Source organism: Clarias gariepinus, chromosome 4 (assembly GCF_024256425.1).
Source record: "Clarias gariepinus isolate MV-2021 ecotype Netherlands chromosome 4, CGAR_prim_01v2, whole genome shotgun sequence".
Classification (NCBI taxonomy): domain Eukaryota; kingdom Metazoa; phylum Chordata; class Actinopteri; order Siluriformes; family Clariidae; genus Clarias; species Clarias gariepinus.
The window spans coordinates 30127175-30145340 of NC_071103.1; the positions used below are offsets into that span (position 1 = coordinate 30127175).

General features: G+C 38.2%; 2 protein-coding genes across 4 annotated transcripts; one reads left to right on the plus strand and one right to left on the minus strand.

Moving 5' to 3' along the window:
- The first annotated feature begins 3518 nt into the window (after positions 1-3518).
- On the plus strand, positions 3519-6050 carry crygn2 (crystallin, gamma N2). Its single transcript, XM_053495249.1, has 4 exons — positions 3519-3596; positions 4138-4386; positions 4604-4749; positions 5770-6050. The coding sequence occupies exons 1-4, from the start codon at positions 3576-3578 to the stop codon at positions 5903-5905; spliced, it is 552 nt and encodes a 183-aa protein (XP_053351224.1). The 5' UTR covers positions 3519-3575; the 3' UTR covers positions 5906-6050.
- Positions 6051-6294: 244 nt separating this feature from the next.
- Positions 6295-18143, minus strand: nub1 (negative regulator of ubiquitin-like proteins 1). 3 transcript variants are annotated; one of them, XM_053495202.1, is made up of 15 exons: positions 18057-18143; positions 17644-17783; positions 15554-15709; positions 15399-15463; positions 15234-15298; positions 14990-15157; positions 14282-14370; positions 13749-13855; positions 13451-13637; positions 10521-10628; positions 10226-10378; positions 9443-9589; positions 9221-9298; positions 8886-9063; positions 6295-7034 (listed from the first exon to the last, which is right to left on the minus strand). In XM_053495202.1, the coding sequence occupies exons 2-15, from the start codon at positions 17758-17760 to the stop codon at positions 6874-6876; spliced, it is 1779 nt and encodes a 592-aa protein (XP_053351177.1). In that variant the 5' UTR covers positions 17761-17783; positions 18057-18143; the 3' UTR covers positions 6295-6873. The 3 variants fall into 3 exon arrangements, with proteins under 3 accessions (XP_053351177.1, XP_053351178.1, XP_053351176.1); XM_053495203.1 differs by lacking the exon at positions 18057-18143 and adding an exon at positions 18013-18031; XM_053495201.1 differs by lacking the exon at positions 18057-18143 and having other exon boundaries at positions 17644-18050.
- Between the last annotated feature and the right edge of the window lie 23 nt (positions 18144-18166).

Here is an 18166-nt window from a genome sequence, read left to right on the forward strand (position 1 = left end):
TTAAAAAAAATAATTCCTTTGAAAGATACACTGACTCCTCCTCAGCTGCACTGCTCTCTTTATCCCTCTCTCTGTTTATCGTTTCTCTCTCTCCCTCCAGCCATCCCTTCTTTTCCACTACAAGCAAACCCTTATGAGATACTGAGCCTTACTTTCTCATCTCTCATCTCCCCTCATCTCTTTTCTACCTCCCTCTTTCCTCCCAAACCAATATCAATTTGTATATTGTATTTCTTAAACAGTAATAATGGCCAATAAAGTTTCCAGCATTCGTTCTCCTCTGTAATGAATGATGTTTAACCTTTTTTTTAATTATTATTGTGATCATTAAATGCAGCATTTTGTTTCACTACACCTCAAGTTCTTCCCTGTGCTGGTCTTTTATTTAAAAAAAAAAAAGTTACAGGGTTTAGCCAATAAATCTACTGTAGTTATATTGTTATATAATCTAATCTAATTTTATCAGTGGTGAGTTGGTTTAAGCAATAACATTTAAATTCATAAGGTGCTAAAGAGACTAATTTATTTTAAAAAGCTGGAGGAATCATGTATTTACGTTGTTGTTCCCTCTGTATTGTGTTTTGATTGACTCCGTTTCGATCTAGGATTTCAAATAGTTTGATTCTGGTTTAATAACATTTTGTACCATACCATGTTAAAAACCATCACCCATCCCAATTCTGAATAAATGTTTTGAGTTCTGTACTGTTGGAGCCGAGTCCTTCGCCCTGGAACCTGATACGGTGCGTCGCTTTTTCACTCCAAGCACGTGTAATTCAATAAGACTCTGCAGTGCATAGCAGCTAGTGTTCACGCAGAGTGCAAGGGAGTCCTGTCCACCCTGCCCTACTCCACCCAACACACACACTGCAGTGGTGTAGTTTCATACCACATATATTCTATACAAGAATTCCTATAAGCATTTATTCATTACTATATATCATGGGTGTTTGTGCGTGGTACACTGTGTCCTGTCCAGGGTGTATTCCTGCCTCATGTTTAGTGTTCCTAGGGAAAAAGAGCCCGGAATCAACTGTAACTACACTAACCAGAATAAAGCAATTACAGTATTTAAGATTATTGAATTTATTAATAAGCTATGTTTATACCACCTATTTCTTACTTAGATTTGTTTATCATGGCTAATCAGTGTATACATGTGTGTATACACTGTCGTCGAGGCCAGAAGCGAGGATGCCAGGGCACCAGGATGAGTCAGACAGGTCCAGAGGGCAGAGGGATCACTGGTAGCTCAGGAACGACACGTGTAAACATAACACAATCATGTTAAAAACCACTGACTCACAAATGAAGTGAATAACACTTGATTATCTAGTTACAATGGCACCCATTAAGGGGCCAGAGCATCTTCCAAACATCAGGTCTTACAGGGTGTTCACAGTATGCAGTGGTTCGTGCCAACTAAAAGTGTCCACTGGCAAAAGCAGCTACAGTGGGTTGAGCACATGAGCGTTAAGAAGTGGAAAAAGGTGGCCTGGTCTGATAAATCGTCTTTACTTCTGTATCATATCGATGGCCGTGTGTGTGTCCGTCCCCTTACCTGATGAAGAGATGGCACAAGGATGCACTATGGGAAGAAGGCAAGACGACTGAGGCAGTGTGGTTTCTAATCATCCCATGCACAGCACGACGTTCCATCCGATCCTCCAGCACTGCTCGGCCAGTCCCACATTCTCTCAGAAATCCATCTAGACTCTTTTCTGTTCTGGCACCGAGGTGGTGGCATGAACTTCCTCTAGATGTCCGTACAGCTGAGTCTCTGGTAAACTTTAAACACCCATTTAAGACATATCTATTTCTTCAGTCCTTGGGTTGATCTTTTTCTTCCCTTTTTCAGCAAAATAATGCTGAAACTTTTGTTAAAAGTAAACAAAATTGACAAATACGAACTGAAGAAAAGAATATGTTCTTTAGAACATATAGCATGTCGCCTTGCACCTCCAGGGTCCGGGTTCGATTCCCGGCTAGGCTCGATTCCCGTCTCTGTGTGCATGGAGTTTGCATGTTCTCCCCGTGTTTGGTGGGTTTCCTCCGGGCAGAGGTGTCAAGTAACGAAGTACAAATACGTCGTTACCTTACTTAAGTAGAAATTTTGGGTATCTATACTAAACATACCATTCTGACATGGTCACCTGCACATGACGTCACGTCACACACTCCAGCAAGGACGTTTGAATAAAATAGCATTTTTGGTTGATAAGATTGTGATAAGTAGACGAACATGTCTGTGATAGAGACGCGAAATGTCACAACCAAGCACCAGCAAGGAAGGTAACAGCACCAGGAAGGTAACAGGAATGAGATATATATATATAAAAAAAATTTATTCATCACTTGGATTAATCATTTATTCTGACAGCACTAATGTTTATTGTAGACAACCATACAGGGGTAATTGTTACTAAGCCTGCCCTGGGTACACTAATTTCTAGGATCTAATTTTCGTGTATGTTGCTTGGATGTACATTTACATTCCAATAAAGGTTACCGATGACATGCCCCTGAAGTTTGACTTTTTGTACCATTAAAATACTTATAGGCAACTGGTTCTTATATCTTCTTCTCCATAAAACATGTTAATGCTCAGTAGTACACATATATGGTTCTTTAATGTATTTGCATTGTACTAAAATTGCATTCTTTTTCAAATGCCATATACAGTATGCCAAATCACTATGGCTGTTAAAAAATACATAAAAAAAACGACACCACATTTTTCTTTTTTTTTTTATGAGGTGTTGGTGCAGTATATACAGTAGGCCCGTGGCACAGCCTAAGCTTTTATCCTTAATGCTTTCCCGCCTTATGTTACTTTTACTTTTATACTTTAAGTAGTTTTGAAACCAGTACTACCAGTACGCCTTCAGATGTCTTGTGAAGCTCATACTAGATAATTAATTGAACGTCACATTATTATTTTAAACCGAGCAAAATGAAGATTTGAAATAAGTATGTATATTTAAAAAAAAAAGTAAATAAATAAATAAATGAATAAGCCAACCATCTCCATAAACACAGCATCTGAGAGTTCCTGCAGCTGTTCAAGTGTGTGACGGCAATGGAAATAGAACAAAGTCAAGGAGAGAGGAAAGGTCAAGAGAATTAGAGCTGTGAGCTTTCCTGTTTCTTCTTTTGTTAACACTTCTTCTTTAACATCCCACCACCTGGTTTCCATGGTTACAAAGCGGACATAAACAATCAATTCATAAAGGTCAACAACAACCACAAGTAATAGGATATAGCAAGCAGCATCCTTACAGTCTGCATTGAGAGCTGTAAAGAGAATCCTGGCCTGTGCAAATGGCACAACGTCAAGCGAAGCAGAATCTATTGTTGATCTGGGCTGGGCCAAATCCCAGAATCAGCAGTGCTAAGAGTGAACAGGAAATGTCCACCAAGCAAAAGCCATAAGCCCTCCATTGTGGAGCCTTTGTTGGGCAAACATCGCGATACAGTGAGACACGCGACAACCCGTATATATTGGGGTGTCCAAATTTTTCACCGACGCACTTTCTTACGTGTGGGTCAAGTTGGACGCTATCCAGTGGGAAAAAATGTCACAGTATTCTGGAAAGGTAAGCATCCAGGCCAACCAAGAGCACATACATCCACACACGTGTCTCACACAGCATCCGAACACACCGACTTTTGTGAATCTGGGATTTTGGATTTGGCTGAACGGTTCCTGGAATGATTCACATTTTTCATATTCATGTGGGACGACATTATTGGAAAAATTAATATCATTGTAAAGAAACCGAATAACACATTATTTTCTATTGTGTCCTGATTGTGTTTCTTTCTGATGAGATTTAAAATATATTTTAGTTTTTTTGTACTATATTATATATATTATTATATATAATATAATATTAAATATATTCAACTTTTTTCATGTATGACAACGATTTAACTCCATTCACAATTATTTAGCCAAAAAAAAACTTTGGCTTATATGAGTGTCATACACTTGCATAAAACATTCTGTACAGCTATAAGTTGACTGCACAGTAGGATCATTTAGTTTTTTATTCCTACAATCTGACACTGTAAATGATATTTATATATTTTTTTTCTGACTTTAAATCCACCCTCCTTGCTGCTTCTCCCTCTCAGATCGTGTTTTATGAGGGAAGATGCTTCACTGGCAGGAAGCTGGAGGTGTACGGTGACTGCGATAACTTCCAGGACCGTGGCTTCATGAACAGGGTGAACTCCATCCGTGTGGAGAGCGGAGCCTGGATCTGCTACGACCACCCCGACTTCAAGGGCCAGCAGTACATCCTGGAGCGTGGAGAGTACCCGGAGTTGCCGCGCTGGAACTCCCATAACGACCACAAGGGCTCCTGCAGGCCTGTCAGGATGGTGAGAACTCCAGTGGACTGACTATCACACGCACACACACACAAAACTGCTGAGGTTAAAGCGATGGTGTGCTCTGACAGAGCGACCTTCACGTTCCTTAAATTTCTTCTTTAATACCATTAAAACCATGATTAAAAACAATATTAGTTTCTATATCGTTGTTCTAATTCATCTGGCACGATGTGTTCCACTCTAATGCACTGTTTATGCTGCACAGCATGGAGAGCACTACAGGATCGAGCTGTATGATGGAGGCAACTACTCAGGTCACTGTATGGAGCTGTGTGACGATTGTCCCTTCCTGCAGAGCTGTGGCTACGGCAGGCCCTGTGTCAACTCCGTCAGGGTGTTCGGAGACGGAGCGTAAGTGGCACTTCCTCGTCTTTAACATACACTTAAAGTGACTGATCTGTTATGTTGAATGTCTATTTGTTTTGAGGTACGAGGCTACTGAAATGTTCTGTACGCTTCTGCGTTTCATTCTCTAAATAGCCTGTAATTCATTGCACTCCATTAAACTCTTACAGCCAGATGCAGAAATCTCCCAAGTAATCGATAGGTAAAGTAAATAATGGAAGCTAGTCATTTATTTATTGTCTAAACCATCACAGCACTTTAATTGCACTAATATTTCTATTTAGTAGTCCGATAGACTAAACCTAGATTTAATGCCTTTTTACTATTTTTAAATAATAATGAATTAAATAACACTATGAAATAACACAAATGCAGTATTATGCAGTAACTAGGAATAGCATTAAACAATAAGGTTTTAAATGCTTGGCATCCTATTAACCAGCTTCATGAGGAGCTCTTTTCTCGATATAAGACAAACTCCTTGTCTGCGCAAAACTCACTCATCTTTTATACTGCTTAATCCTGTATTGAGGGTCCCAGGAGGCTTAGGGCACGAGGCGGGGTACACCCTGGACAGGGTGCCAATCCATCGCAGGGCACACATACATATACTTACACACTACGGGCAAATTGGAAACGCCAATTAGCCTAATCTGCAGGTCTTTGGACTGTGGAAGGTAACCAGAGTATCCGGAGGAAACCAAGCACATGCACACACACTGCACACAGAGACGGGAATCGGGCCTGGCCAGGAATCGAACCCGGAGCAACTTATTAAATTAGATATACATTCATACATGCACATTAATTTAAATATTTCTGTGTTTTCCCTTAGAAATCAATTCATATTTTTATTTATAAAAATTTTATAAGCAATCCAGTATCCAAAGCAATAACAGATTCTTTCCTCCACTTATTTATTTTCTTCCTCTTTAGGCTGGTCTTTAAACAGCTTAAACGGTAACCATATTCTTATTTGACCTGAACAATCTTTGCTTCTAACACTATATGTTTTTCTGTGTGAAGCTGGGTGATGTACGAGGAGCCTAACTTCCGTGGCCGTATGTACATCGTAGAGAGAGGAAACTACTGCAGCCACAATGAGTGGCAGGCCCAGACCCCCAACATCCAGTCCATCCGCAGGGTCGTCAACTACTTCTAAATCCTACATCTCTCTTCTCCTGTCCCCTCTTCATTTATACCTCCTTCTGCCAGGGCACAGACTGTTTTAATTCCCACTCATATAATGTGAAATAAGTTAATAATAATTAATAAACTAAGCACTACGACAAAAAAGACAGTATTTAATTAAACGTGTATCTGTGTCTCATTGTGCTGGATTAAATGAAATCATAGGAGCTGTTCCATATTAATACCACTATTTTACAAAATTATTATAACTTAACTTACAGACTTACATTTATAACAGACTCAATAGACTTTGAATAAACGTGATTTGGCTATTTGCAATGAATCAATAATATAATCAGTAAAATAAAATGGTGCTATTTAAATTAGTTTAAATACAATAAAATAAGTCAAGACACAAACTACAGGTCACTAATTAGTTTAATGGAATTAAATGAAAAGAAAATTTAATTCAAAACAATTGAATGGTAATTTCATTTCCAAACTTAATGAAAGCTAATTAAATAAAATTAAATTTAAAGGAGTGAATTGTTTATATTTAACACCATGCTCAGAAAGGCAAAGCTTTTCAATTTATTGCATGATAAACAAAACTTTAACAAAGTTAAAGATTTTCATTTCAACAGAAAACTAATAAAAATGCTCCTGAACACCTGCAATTTTCCAACACAAAACTCAAAAATCCTGCATTTAGCAGTGATAAATCAAATGCTTCATTTAAAAGTAAAGATAACTTCCAATAATAATAAACTATTTTTTTCCCTATTCTTGCAGCATCAATATCAGAAATAAGCTTTTCCTATAAAGTACTGTACAAGAAAAAGTGATCAGATCAAAACAAAAGTGCTTTTAAAATGGCTTCAATTATTGCCTTTTTATCCAGTGCTGATTCAGGCTGAGAGTTCTGATGCTGATGTTAGTGATGACCTTCCTCGCTAAACTGACCCCACGTGACTGGACAAAGCACATTCAAGCAGCATTTCAGCTGGATTGTGCAGAGCTCTTCTCCAGATAAGACTTAATTTGCGCAATGATCTCACTCTCCTCCTCCAGAGTCACATCCAAATAATCCTCTTCATGTCTTGGGATGTACTCCAAAACCTCATTCACCAGCTCAGCATCTGGGGGACTCGACCCGGATGCTGAAAACAGCAGCAGTATGTTTAATCCACAGTTTTAATGAACTTACTAGTCAAATCTGGGGTTTCTAATTAACCGAAACAGGTTTTGGTTAACCTTTTTTATTATTCTTAGGTAGAAATATTCTTAAATTAAATTTTATCCAGGTTTCCCCCCCCCCCCCCCACCTCAATGGAACCCTAAATTTCTTTTGGCCATTTCTTAGCAATTCTATATTACAAACAAGAAATTTCCGTAGTGCTTGGTCAGGAATTAAAGCAGTAATTTCCAAGTAATTGAGTAAAAACCTACAGTAATACCATTGTGGCATTCAAAGAAAAAAAAAAAAAGATGATCACAGGTAAAAACGCTTTCACCGTGGCTCTCACTAATGATCACAGCCATAATTGTATTTCTGGTGTCAAATTTGTGTTAAAAAAAAGGCACAGAGTAGCTTCATTGTCATTTACATTTCCATATATTTACCTTTTTAATTAAATCACTCATAACTGCACTCTTAGAGCAGTTGTTACAGCAGATAATACATGTGGTTCTCAACCCTGGTCCCAGAGGAACCCCTGTCTTACACATTTTAGTGTTTTCTCGGCTCCCAGTACGCATGATCTAACAAATCAGCTAAATTAATTGAAATGGGTATGACAGAGCAGTAAAATGAAAAGAACAGAAGGTTTTCCAGGACCAGGGGTGAGAACCATGGGTCTACATGATTTATTTTGTAAAAAGTCTAACGTCTGGCCCCCAGTTCATTGTCAGGTTAGTGTCTGTAGTATTTTGTCCAACATCTGCATTTTGTTTTTCCCTCCTTTTGTTTCACTAAATTGCCTCTACGAGCAAAGGTGTGTGTGTGTGTTTAAATGTCGGTGTACACGGCGTGCCGCAATGGACTTGTTGTTAATCCAGGGTGTATTCCCACTTCACACCTTAAACCCAGTGTTCCTGGGATACACACCCAACACACTCATTTTTATTTATGGCATTTAGGAGACACCCTTATCCAGAGCAACTTACGGTCATCTAATTATACATCAATCAGCCATAACATTTTGATGACCTATCTGATACCGAGTAGGTCTCCCCCTTTTGCAGTCAAAACAGTGATGCACTGCGGGTTCTGTTTTAAAGACGTTCTGACTAATGTGTCTAGCCATTACATTTTGACCCTTGTGAAAGTTTATCAAATCTTACGTTTGTCCATTTTTTTCTGCATTATGGATAAAATGTTCAGTTGCTGCTTTTTTTTTTTCCCCCACCAACTTGTTATGGCTAGAAAACTGGGTCAGAGCAACACTGACCAAAACTGCAGACTGGTCTTCAGTGGTCAAGACATACAAAAAGAGGTTAAAGAAAGGAAAACAAGTGAACTGACGACAAGGTCATGGGCCAAGGAAGAATCTACCCAATATTACGTGGGTGGTCATAATGTTATAGCTGATCGTTGTACATCAAAGCAGTCGTGGGTTAAGTGTCTTGCTCAAGTGTGGCACCTTGGTGGCGCTGGCGTTTAAACCCGTCACCTTCTTATCCCTAGATACAGATCTGCTTCTTATCCCTAGATACAGATCTGCTACCCCCCCTTCACACCATCCCTGACCAGGTCAAAGTATTTATACAAGTAGAAGGTGAAAGAATGTTACACCAACCCTACCAAGACAAGTTCCTGGTACAAGTAGGCACAAATACAATCTAAATAAAATATTTGTATTAGTCCTTCTCTTTAAATATAAGAATGTTTTCCTGAATCAACCTTTTTTATTTTTGGACACAAGAAAAGTGTTCAGTCAGTAGACTTTAACAAATTGTAATCGATCCCTAAAAATCATTTAATCCATAAAATCGATAAATGGTCTTCTGACCTGTGTCCTCTGATGAGGTGCTAGGCTCTTCTGATGAGGATGACTGAGATGGGGAGCGTAGCTCTGCAGGGATAACACCCTGATAGTCCAGAAGTAGCTGTGTGGCCTGACTGATATCATCTCCCATCAACCTCAGAGCCTCCTCCACTTCCTCCCTCTGGAAGCCCAGGTAAGCAAGCTACACTTGCACAGACAGACAAACAGAGAAATGAGATACTGTACACATAGTGTCTGCAAGGAGAAAAAAATAACCAGAACTTTTAACCAGACAGAGTGGAGAATTAGAAGGAGGTACTGTAGGTAGCCTTTAATCTTTCCTTTGGGGTGTTCATTACCTGATCCACTTTAGTCTGTCTGTCTGAGTCTGGCTGAGCGATCCCAGAGCTGCTTGCTTCAGATGAATCCAACAGATGCTATGAGAAAAAGAGAGAAGGTAAAAATAAAAAATAAAAAAAATCACGAATTGTAAGGTATTGAGAAATACCTTAACCCTAGTATATACACAAAATGTGGTGGTTTTGCTAAGTCATGGATATAATCTGCATGACGTTTCACACCCTATAAGCTTCATCCACATCTCCTCTAGTCTTATGGAGGGCCTGTGCTGCTGCTTTCTTGCTGAAGCCCAGCTCGACGAGGGTGTTGATGGCTTCCAGACGGTGCCTTCTCTTATTTCTCTCCCTCTGCTTTATCTCCTCCCGTTCCTACGAGAGTGCACCATAATTAAGTTTTAATTTGCAGATAGCTTCCTTAACTACAATCTGTACAGACAGCGACAGCTGGTCCAGCATACAGTAATGGGTCTTAGTCAAAACAAGCTAGGAGTGTATAGCATATGATATAAAACAAATTCAAAACATTCATACAGTATGTGTATATAGCATAACCGTTGTATATAATCATCTTTATTATTATACAGCAAAATATACATACTGCTTATTGTATATAATAATCATGTATATATAATTAGGGAAGGGCTATACTCACCCTGAGTTTAATTTAATTGCAGAATGGAAAATTAAGCGGAATTGATCAACCAAGTCATGTTTTGCTTGGGGATCAAATACTTATTTCCCGTACTGAAATGCAACTTAATTTATAACATTTGTATCATGTGCCTTTTCTGGATTTTTGGTTAATATTCTGTCTCAATCCTTTACCATAAACTTATGAAAAAAATTATAGACCCTTCATTTCTTTGTAAGTGGGCAAAAAGAAAAATCTGTAGGGGATCAAATACTTATTTCCCCCACTGTATATATGGGGAGTGAACACAATGGACACTCATGTTCAATTATTTTGTTTGTGTGTGTGTATTGTGTATGTGTGTTTTCTCTGACCTTTGTCCTGCATGTGATGTGGATCACGGCCGCCTCCACATTGCCTCTGCAGGCTCTCAATCCCAGGCGAGCATCCTGCTCTGAGAAGCCCATACTCATCAGCTGGGTCATCTTCTCTGGGTCCAGACACAGTTGATTATAGAGTTCCTCACCCTAGCACAAAGAGCCAGAAACAGTGATGAGCACAGCTTGTCGGAGATCAACAGCTACCCAGCATGCTAGCACAGCCGGGGGCGCCTGAACCAAAGAAAAATAATAAAAAGTAGAAAAAATAAATAATTATAATAATAATAACCTGCTTAAGTTTCTTAGCAGCTTGATCCCCATTGCCATCCAGGTACGCCAGCAGACTCTGAAGGATATACAGCCTGAGAAACAGAACTTCCTCTCCACCTGTATTTCCCTGGAAATCCAAAAAATCCAACATATTAAGAGATGATTTGATCAATGACATTTAAACTCATTTTAGATAATGGGAAATATTACACTTAGTTCAGTGTCATAGTGTAAAATGAATCTCCTAAAGAAGGAGTCAGCCATTCTAAACCAAAACTCTTTTAGTCAAGTTCAGCAAATATCATCTCCTTACAGTCTGCTAGCTGGCTGCTCTTGTGTGTAGGCTAAAACAAATTTTGTGCATCCCTAGCCCTAGTTCTGTAAACAAGAAAACAAAATAGAGCAGACCATGCCACATGACACTACTCAGCAATAAGCTGTGTATGTTTTCCTAGATAATGTTTTAAGTTATTAAAACTTTTAAAAAACAGTTTACTGTTTAGTGTTGCTTCCGTGGAAATGCGGCTCCAACAATGGAGCTTCTGAATTAGTACTGAAGAGTATGTTTTTGTTTGCCAGTTGACTTCATATCTCAAACTTTCTCCAGAATTAATGACTCCTAATAGAAATTTGTTCATTAATGGGAGGGTTGCGTTAGGAAGGGCATCCTTGGCGGGAGCAGATGAAAGAACAACAACATTAATAAGTATTCATTCACTTTAAATAGAACTTATAGATCATAAATGTAAAAAAACAAAAAAAAAAAAAACAGCCTATAATTTCCTAAAAGTGTGGGGGTAATCTTTTTTTTTTTTTTTTTTTTTTTAAAGAAGAAGAAAAAAGACAATTTATAATCGCATAGCTATTTACCCATTACTTCGTTAGAAGTTCTTTGAGAAAAGACATGGTTACAGCTTTTCAATAAAAAATTATTTTACTGCTCTATTATGCTCTCTAGTGGAATAATGGAAATTCTTTCCATTAAATAAAAACACATGATACACACACACATTTGTCACGATATACAAATTAGGGGCAGCAAAGGAGAGGCCATGGAAACGAATATTCAAGCGTTGTTCACTTTAACCTGGTTCTTCTGAACACAGTTATGAGAGTAAGATCTATTTTCATTTCTGTAATTATTCCCCTGAAAAACTGATGCACTTATCCCAGCATTTCACTAGAGCTTGGATACCATTAAGATAGAAAGATTTCCTGCTGCATGTCTGAAAAACTGGTCTCCAAGGAACTTCTTTAATGGCCCGAACATGTGAAAATGGCTTGGAGCGAGGTCAGGACTATGCAGGGGATATAGAAATAACTGTATGGTGGTGATGGTCAATGATTGTGTGCACAGTTCCCACAGACAAATGAATATCATCCACAAGTCAGCAACTAATCATTGATTAATTTTCATGGATCAGACATGCTACTAGCTGAATTTTCATGAGAATGGCTACAGTGGGCCCTCAGCCGCCTTAGCCAGAATCGCCATTCATGAACGTACATGCCTTCTTTAAAACGTTTACACCATACAAATATTTTATTGCGACAGAGCCATACTGTGACCTGTCATCTGTACTTTAAATGTCAACTGGTTATCAGCTGACTTTATCTTACGCCATCATTCACAAGAAATTTCATCACAAGTCACAAGGTTTGATTTGAAAACTCCTTGCAATGTGTAAATCCATCCATCCATCTAGGAACATCTGCAGTCCACCTAGAGGTTGTGGGGGTCAATAATGACCAATGTATTTACTTCCATTCTGTATGACCGCAGTAGGACCTCCGGTCAACGCCAATTGGGAAAACCAATTAGTCTAATTTGCATGTCTTTGGACTGTGTACCCGGAAGAAACCCACCAAGCACAGGGAGAACATGCCAACCCCATGTACACATAACCGACGTGGGAATTGAACCCAGGACCTGGAGGTGCAAGGACAGTGCTAATAACTAAGCCACCGTGCTGCCATTATGTAAATAAAATCCTAAAAACTGCACAGACCACTGTAACAAAAAGTTACACCTTTTGGTGTTAATCCTATGATAGAAAATAGTACTTTAAAAGCTTGTTATTTATATATATTACAAAAATGTTCCCCTGATGTTTCCCTGTAGTGGGCAGAGAATAATAAGAATTAAAACTGCTTATTTAAATTGAATTATTTTATTTAATATACATCTAAGGGCAGGTAATAAAATTAAATGTAAAACATTTTCTTCACACTTCTGAAAATCACCGGTTAATGGTATGTGCAATATAAACTCTTCAGACACAGGACTGTTTTCTTTTTTTTAGAGTAACAATTTTCAGTTATGTGTTATATTGTCATTGATGATGCATCTAAAAGTAGACACACAAATGTCTTTTCACATGGCGACCAGAAAAACTTAACATGAGTACCTGCTCATACTTTGCTGTGCTGCTCAAGTGGGCCAGTTGTTATATATTCTTTTTATTATTATTAATTTTTATTTGGTTCATATACACTGCCTGAAAAAAAAGATGCCAGTTCAGAAGGGTAAAATTATTGCGACGCATCAAAAAAGGAAACAAATAAGGATATTAGAAATGACTTAAACTGGGTTATGAACCCTTCAGTACAGTATCAAAAGCTGGTAATATAGTGCTGAAGAGTGAAATTTGTGGAAGAACTGTGGTTGGAAAAAAAGGAAATCACTTAAACACTTGTTAAAGTTGCATGGTAAATAAAAATAAAAAAAAATCAGGGACACTAAAATGAAGTCAGCTGATGACCTGAATGTACTGAATGACCAGGTTATCACATATATGCCTTTTTTTTCCCTGATGTCACACTTGAACTCATCATCACATTGTGTAACTTTTTTTTTGGGCCAGGCAGAGTATTCAGTTAATATATAGTGTTGTACACTGATCAGCCAGAACATCCTTATGCACTACAGAGAAGACAAAAGATAAAAACCTTGATTTTCAGCAATCTCTGCTGCTCTTCTCCATAACATTTGAGGAAGCAATTCTCAGCTCGCTGCAGTCTCTGTTTGCAATCATTCAGACAGGACAGCGCCTCCAGAGCACGGTAACACCACACGATGTCCAGCTGGAGCACTGCGAAGTTATCCACTGTGTTCAACAGCATAGAACAGCATTTTCTAGAAAAAAAAATGCAATATTTAATACTGAAAAACAGGATCCGTTTGTCAACCCTAACACTAATAGTATATGTGTTTATTTAATTATAAGGTAATGTAAGTGAGCAGTACTCGAACTGTGCATCTGCTTGAAGCAAGTGAGTGACAGCTGCATCGTATTCTTTCTTTTTCATTAAAGCTCTGCCTTTCTCATGGAAGCCCATGGCTAGGATGAGTGCCTAAAAAAAAAAAAACAGAGAAACACACAGCCAAAGCGAATTAGAAAAAAAAACAAAAAAAACAACGTACAGTGAAACCTTGGCTTACGAGCATAATTCGTTCCTGAAGTGGACTTGTGTGATACATGATACTCGGCACTCGTAAACCAAGACTTGCTCGTTTTCCAAGTCAAAATTTAAAAATCTTTGCCGTCTTGCGGAACACTCGCAAACTGCGTTACTCGCAATCCGAGGTTTCACTGTACATATTTCACTACAGTAAAGAACAGTGAGTTCTTAGCTAAAATTATAGAACCTAAACATTTACAGCACTGTTTAAATAGGTTGCAGGAAGGACATTATAATCTATTCTTGTCAGTAAGAGTATTGCCAAACATATTTGTTTAAGGCCACACAGTAAACACAGGACAGCTGAGACCCAGTCACCTTTTTCTCATGGAGAGGGATCGGGATGGGGTTGCCTTTCTGATCTGCAATCTCCAGAAAGGGTGTGGTCGCTGGATCCTCACTACCATCTAAAAAAAAAAAAAAAAAAAAAAAGCCAAGAAGCCAAGTATGTTAATAGACTATACCCTTGTATTTGATTTAGTTTTGTTTAGGTTAATTTATTTATACTCGAAGGTAAATTTGTTTTTGCAGTATTATAATAGTTGTGTCATCCATTCCTGACATACAATTTTAAAACACAGAAAACTTAATACAACGCAACAAAATAAGATTTTATTTAATCTAATTAAAAGACAGAAAGGACAACTGGTGTTGCAGACATTTTACCCTAAAATATACTTTAATGAGCCATTTATGAGTATGAATATCTGAACGGTATAGGGAAAAAATTGTGCTAAAATCACATGGTGACAATATTAATGCTTTTTTTAAGTTGAAATGCAGACTGAAGAATAAATAATTCCCATATATATAATATTATATTAACATTTTTACTGCCTTCAAAATTAAATGTTTTAAAATTTAAGTGACCAATCATTCAGGCTTATACCTTTAATCATAATATCTATAAAATCTATAAATTCCACCACATTAATATAAGAACAACTGCAGACACCACAGTGAATAAGGATACAATAGGAAATCATGAAATGAGAGAACATGACATTGATGTGTTCTCATTCTCACCTCTTTCTGAGAGAATCTCGAAACCTTTTTGAGTTCTCTGCACACTTTCATCATGCGAACGGTTCTTTTGTTCTTCTTCGATCATCGCTTTCTTCCCTTCAGGTTCACTCAACTTCAGCACCATGACTTTACTGTTGTTCTTCACGTTCTGTTCATCGAGTCGTTTTTCTGTAAGATGGGGAAAAAGTTCTCTAAATCTCATGCATCAAGATGCACACATTTATGAGGAAAGCGATATACGCACCTGGAAACAACATTTTCCCGTTCACAATTAGCTTTATGTATTTGAGTTCAAATTCCTCTTTGATCCTAAAAAAGGTCAAATAAAAATACTCATCAGAACACGCAAACATCTATGATTGCTGAAATTAGATATGGCAATGCTTTGTAAAGAGAAAGTTATGCTTACTTATTCATTAGATCCTGAGCGGTAATATCCAGTTTTGTTTCTAAGTAGTTTTTCTTTTTATTTCCCTATGCAATGACACACAGGATATACTATGACATATGGAATTTTATTTCAATTACAACGAACACTTTATACGTTATATTATATCTAATTACCTTTGGTAGAATGATCTCCAGAGTTGCAATATTTGTCTCCCTGTAGGTTTTGTTTCCTTTCCCTTTTTTCACAGCCTGTGATCTTATGGTTTCCAGGGCAATCGCTACTTCATGCTGGGGGAATCCCACCATCTGGGAATATCTAGCAGCAAGCTCCTGGAAAAATATTGCACATAAAAGTGAGTTTGTCCAGTCCAGGAGCACAAGATCATATACGTAGAACTTGCTTAGACAAAAGAAAAATAAATAAATAAATACAAATCAAACAAACAAATTTCATGATTTTTCTTAGACAATTATATATATTAGACAATTAAAAATACAATCAATTAGTAGTTAGTATTATGATACTCCAACATTGTTTCTACACACTTTGCTGTAAATGTACAGTTACAAAGTGTAGCCCATCTGTCATTACGTACAATTTGTCAGTCTCTCCCGGAAATTAATGGAAAGAGACCACGTTAGGACTTCTATTGATGTGGTGTTATTTGAGTGAGTGTTCCTTCATCTTCAGCGCAGTAGTGACACCAAACCGATGATTTATATAGTATATATTATTACAGTATATGTAATCTTTTTGTGTATTGGCACACAAACACACACAGCAGAACTGCTTACACCTCAATTACCCACACCTTATAAATACTCTCACACATATTTATTTTTATTTAGTATTTATTTACTTTTTACTGCTTTATTTGCTTATGTTGTGCAATGAGGGTGGAGATTTTATTGTTGTTGTTTTTTTTGGATTTTATTTCATTCTATATTCGGATTATTGTCTGCTTTTAGGGCGGCATTAGTCGTTAAAGTTGTATTCCCAGACAGGATTGATTCTTGCCTCTCTGTGCATATATAGTTTGCATGTTCTCCCCATGCTTGGTGGGTTTCCACCAGGTACTCCCACAGTCAAAGACATGCAGATTAGGCTAAATGGCATTCCTAAATTGCCCGTAGTGTGTGAATACGCGTTTGAGTTTGTGTATGTGTGTGTGCCCTGCAGTGAATTAACCCAAGGTGTACCGCGCCTTGTGCGCCAAGTCTCCTGGGATAGGCTCCAGGTCCCCTGCAACCCAGTACACAGGATTAAGCAGTTTAGAAGATGAAATGAGATGAGGTGAGATTGACTGCTTTTATAGTCTGTTTCTATATCTGATAAAGCTCCAACCAAAACTATCCAGCCAATAGTAGTGCTTGTGTAGATAGTAACCAACAGCGATCAGTTAACATAAACTCATTCATCTTTTATTTAGAGTATCCTGGCATGATTTGGGGAGCACGGATGGGACAGGAGAACCCAGAGAAGATCCATTTGGATGATACTCCACACAGACAATAACCAGACCCAGGAAACAAACCAAGACACAGGATTTTATGAGACAGCAATTTTATAAACGTAAATGCAGAAGGGAGATGTAGAGTCTATTTCTGTACAATCGCATGGTGGTGTAACAAGTGGACAACACCCACATACTCACACACACACCGCGTGTAAAATCCCCGACAGCACAGTAGTTTCAGTATCATTTCATAGATCATTCAATCCACTGTCTGGAAATTGTTTGGTAACTTTCTAGCAACAGGGCACGGTATGTGAAATGGAGAGGGTTCATCTGCAAAACTACACTGACTGTAAGACGGACAGGAAGCATTGTGCATCGCTCTAAATCCTTTGGCCGAATATTCAGGGGGTAAGAGGTTAGATACTGAGTACAAGTTAAAACATATTAGTGGAAAGTAGACAGATCTGGATTTGGGGCAATACAAACAAACAGGTTGAATTTAAGCAATAAGCAGTTTTATTTATCAGGTATAGAGGTATATCACATTCTGGGTATTAGGTATCTTGCTTTAAAAAACGTTATGATCAGGTGATACTTTTCAGCTAATTAGATGAGCTACAGTACATACAGTGAGTAAAGGTAAACCTTCAAAGTAATATAGATGGTAAAACAGAGAGAGAGAGAGAGAGAGAGAGAGAGTATAAGTCTTGGTAGATGAACTAATTTTAATGTGAACAGGAAATCAGACCCTGCTAACGGTGCATCTGTTTTGACTTTGGGAATTTTCCAGAAATTCTCTCTCACCTGTAGGTGTTCATGACCAGCTTCATGAGTCTCTGTAGTAAACGGCGGAGTCCAGAGCTGAATTTTGTCCTGTTTCAGCATAGTAACGAGCTTCGCCTGGATGTGTTCCTCGTCCATCGTTCACACTGAAGCACCTGTAACTAAATATTCAAGTGAAAACGAAAGCAGTAGTTATTACTGTGCCATCATATCCTGTAGGGACTTGAGGGGAATTCCTGCTCTATTCAGGGCAATAATAATAAACGTTCGCCTAACTGACACTGCTGACTCACGGAGGAGTCAGACAACGTTCGTGATTCGTTTCTTTTGCTAATAAATGCTTAATAACGTGTTCGTCGTTTTACACACTGAATTTTCACCCCCACGTACTGTTAATTATGAAGTTTTTTCCCCTCTCTGTGCCTGTACCTTACCGACTCTGTGTGCGTCACGTGACGTTGTTTTCTCCCGTCTCTACTTCCGGGATGTGTTCACAGCGCGCGCCCACGCACGTAGCTGCGCAGATTCTCGGCGGGGTTTTAAA

Coding starts and splice junctions, on each gene's coding strand:
- nub1 (XM_053495202.1), bottom strand. CDS start 17,760: ATGGACGAGGAACACATCCAGGCGAAGCTCGTTACTATGCTGAAACAG. Junction 15,158..15,233: donor CGGGAAAATGTTGTTTCCAG/GTGCGTATATCG, acceptor CCCATCTTACAG/AAAAACGACTCGATGAACAG. Junction 9,064..9,220: donor GACAGACTAAAGTGGATCAG/GTAATGAACACC, acceptor GTGCAAGTGTAG/CTTGCTTACCTGGGCTTCCA.
- crygn2 (XM_053495249.1), top strand. CDS start 3,576: ATGTCACAGTATTCTGGAAAG. Junction 3,597..4,137: donor TGTCACAGTATTCTGGAAAG/GTAAGCATCCAG, acceptor TCTCCCTCTCAG/ATCGTGTTTTATGAGGGAAG. Junction 4,750..5,769: donor AGGGTGTTCGGAGACGGAGC/GTAAGTGGCACT, acceptor TTCTGTGTGAAG/CTGGGTGATGTACGAGGAGC.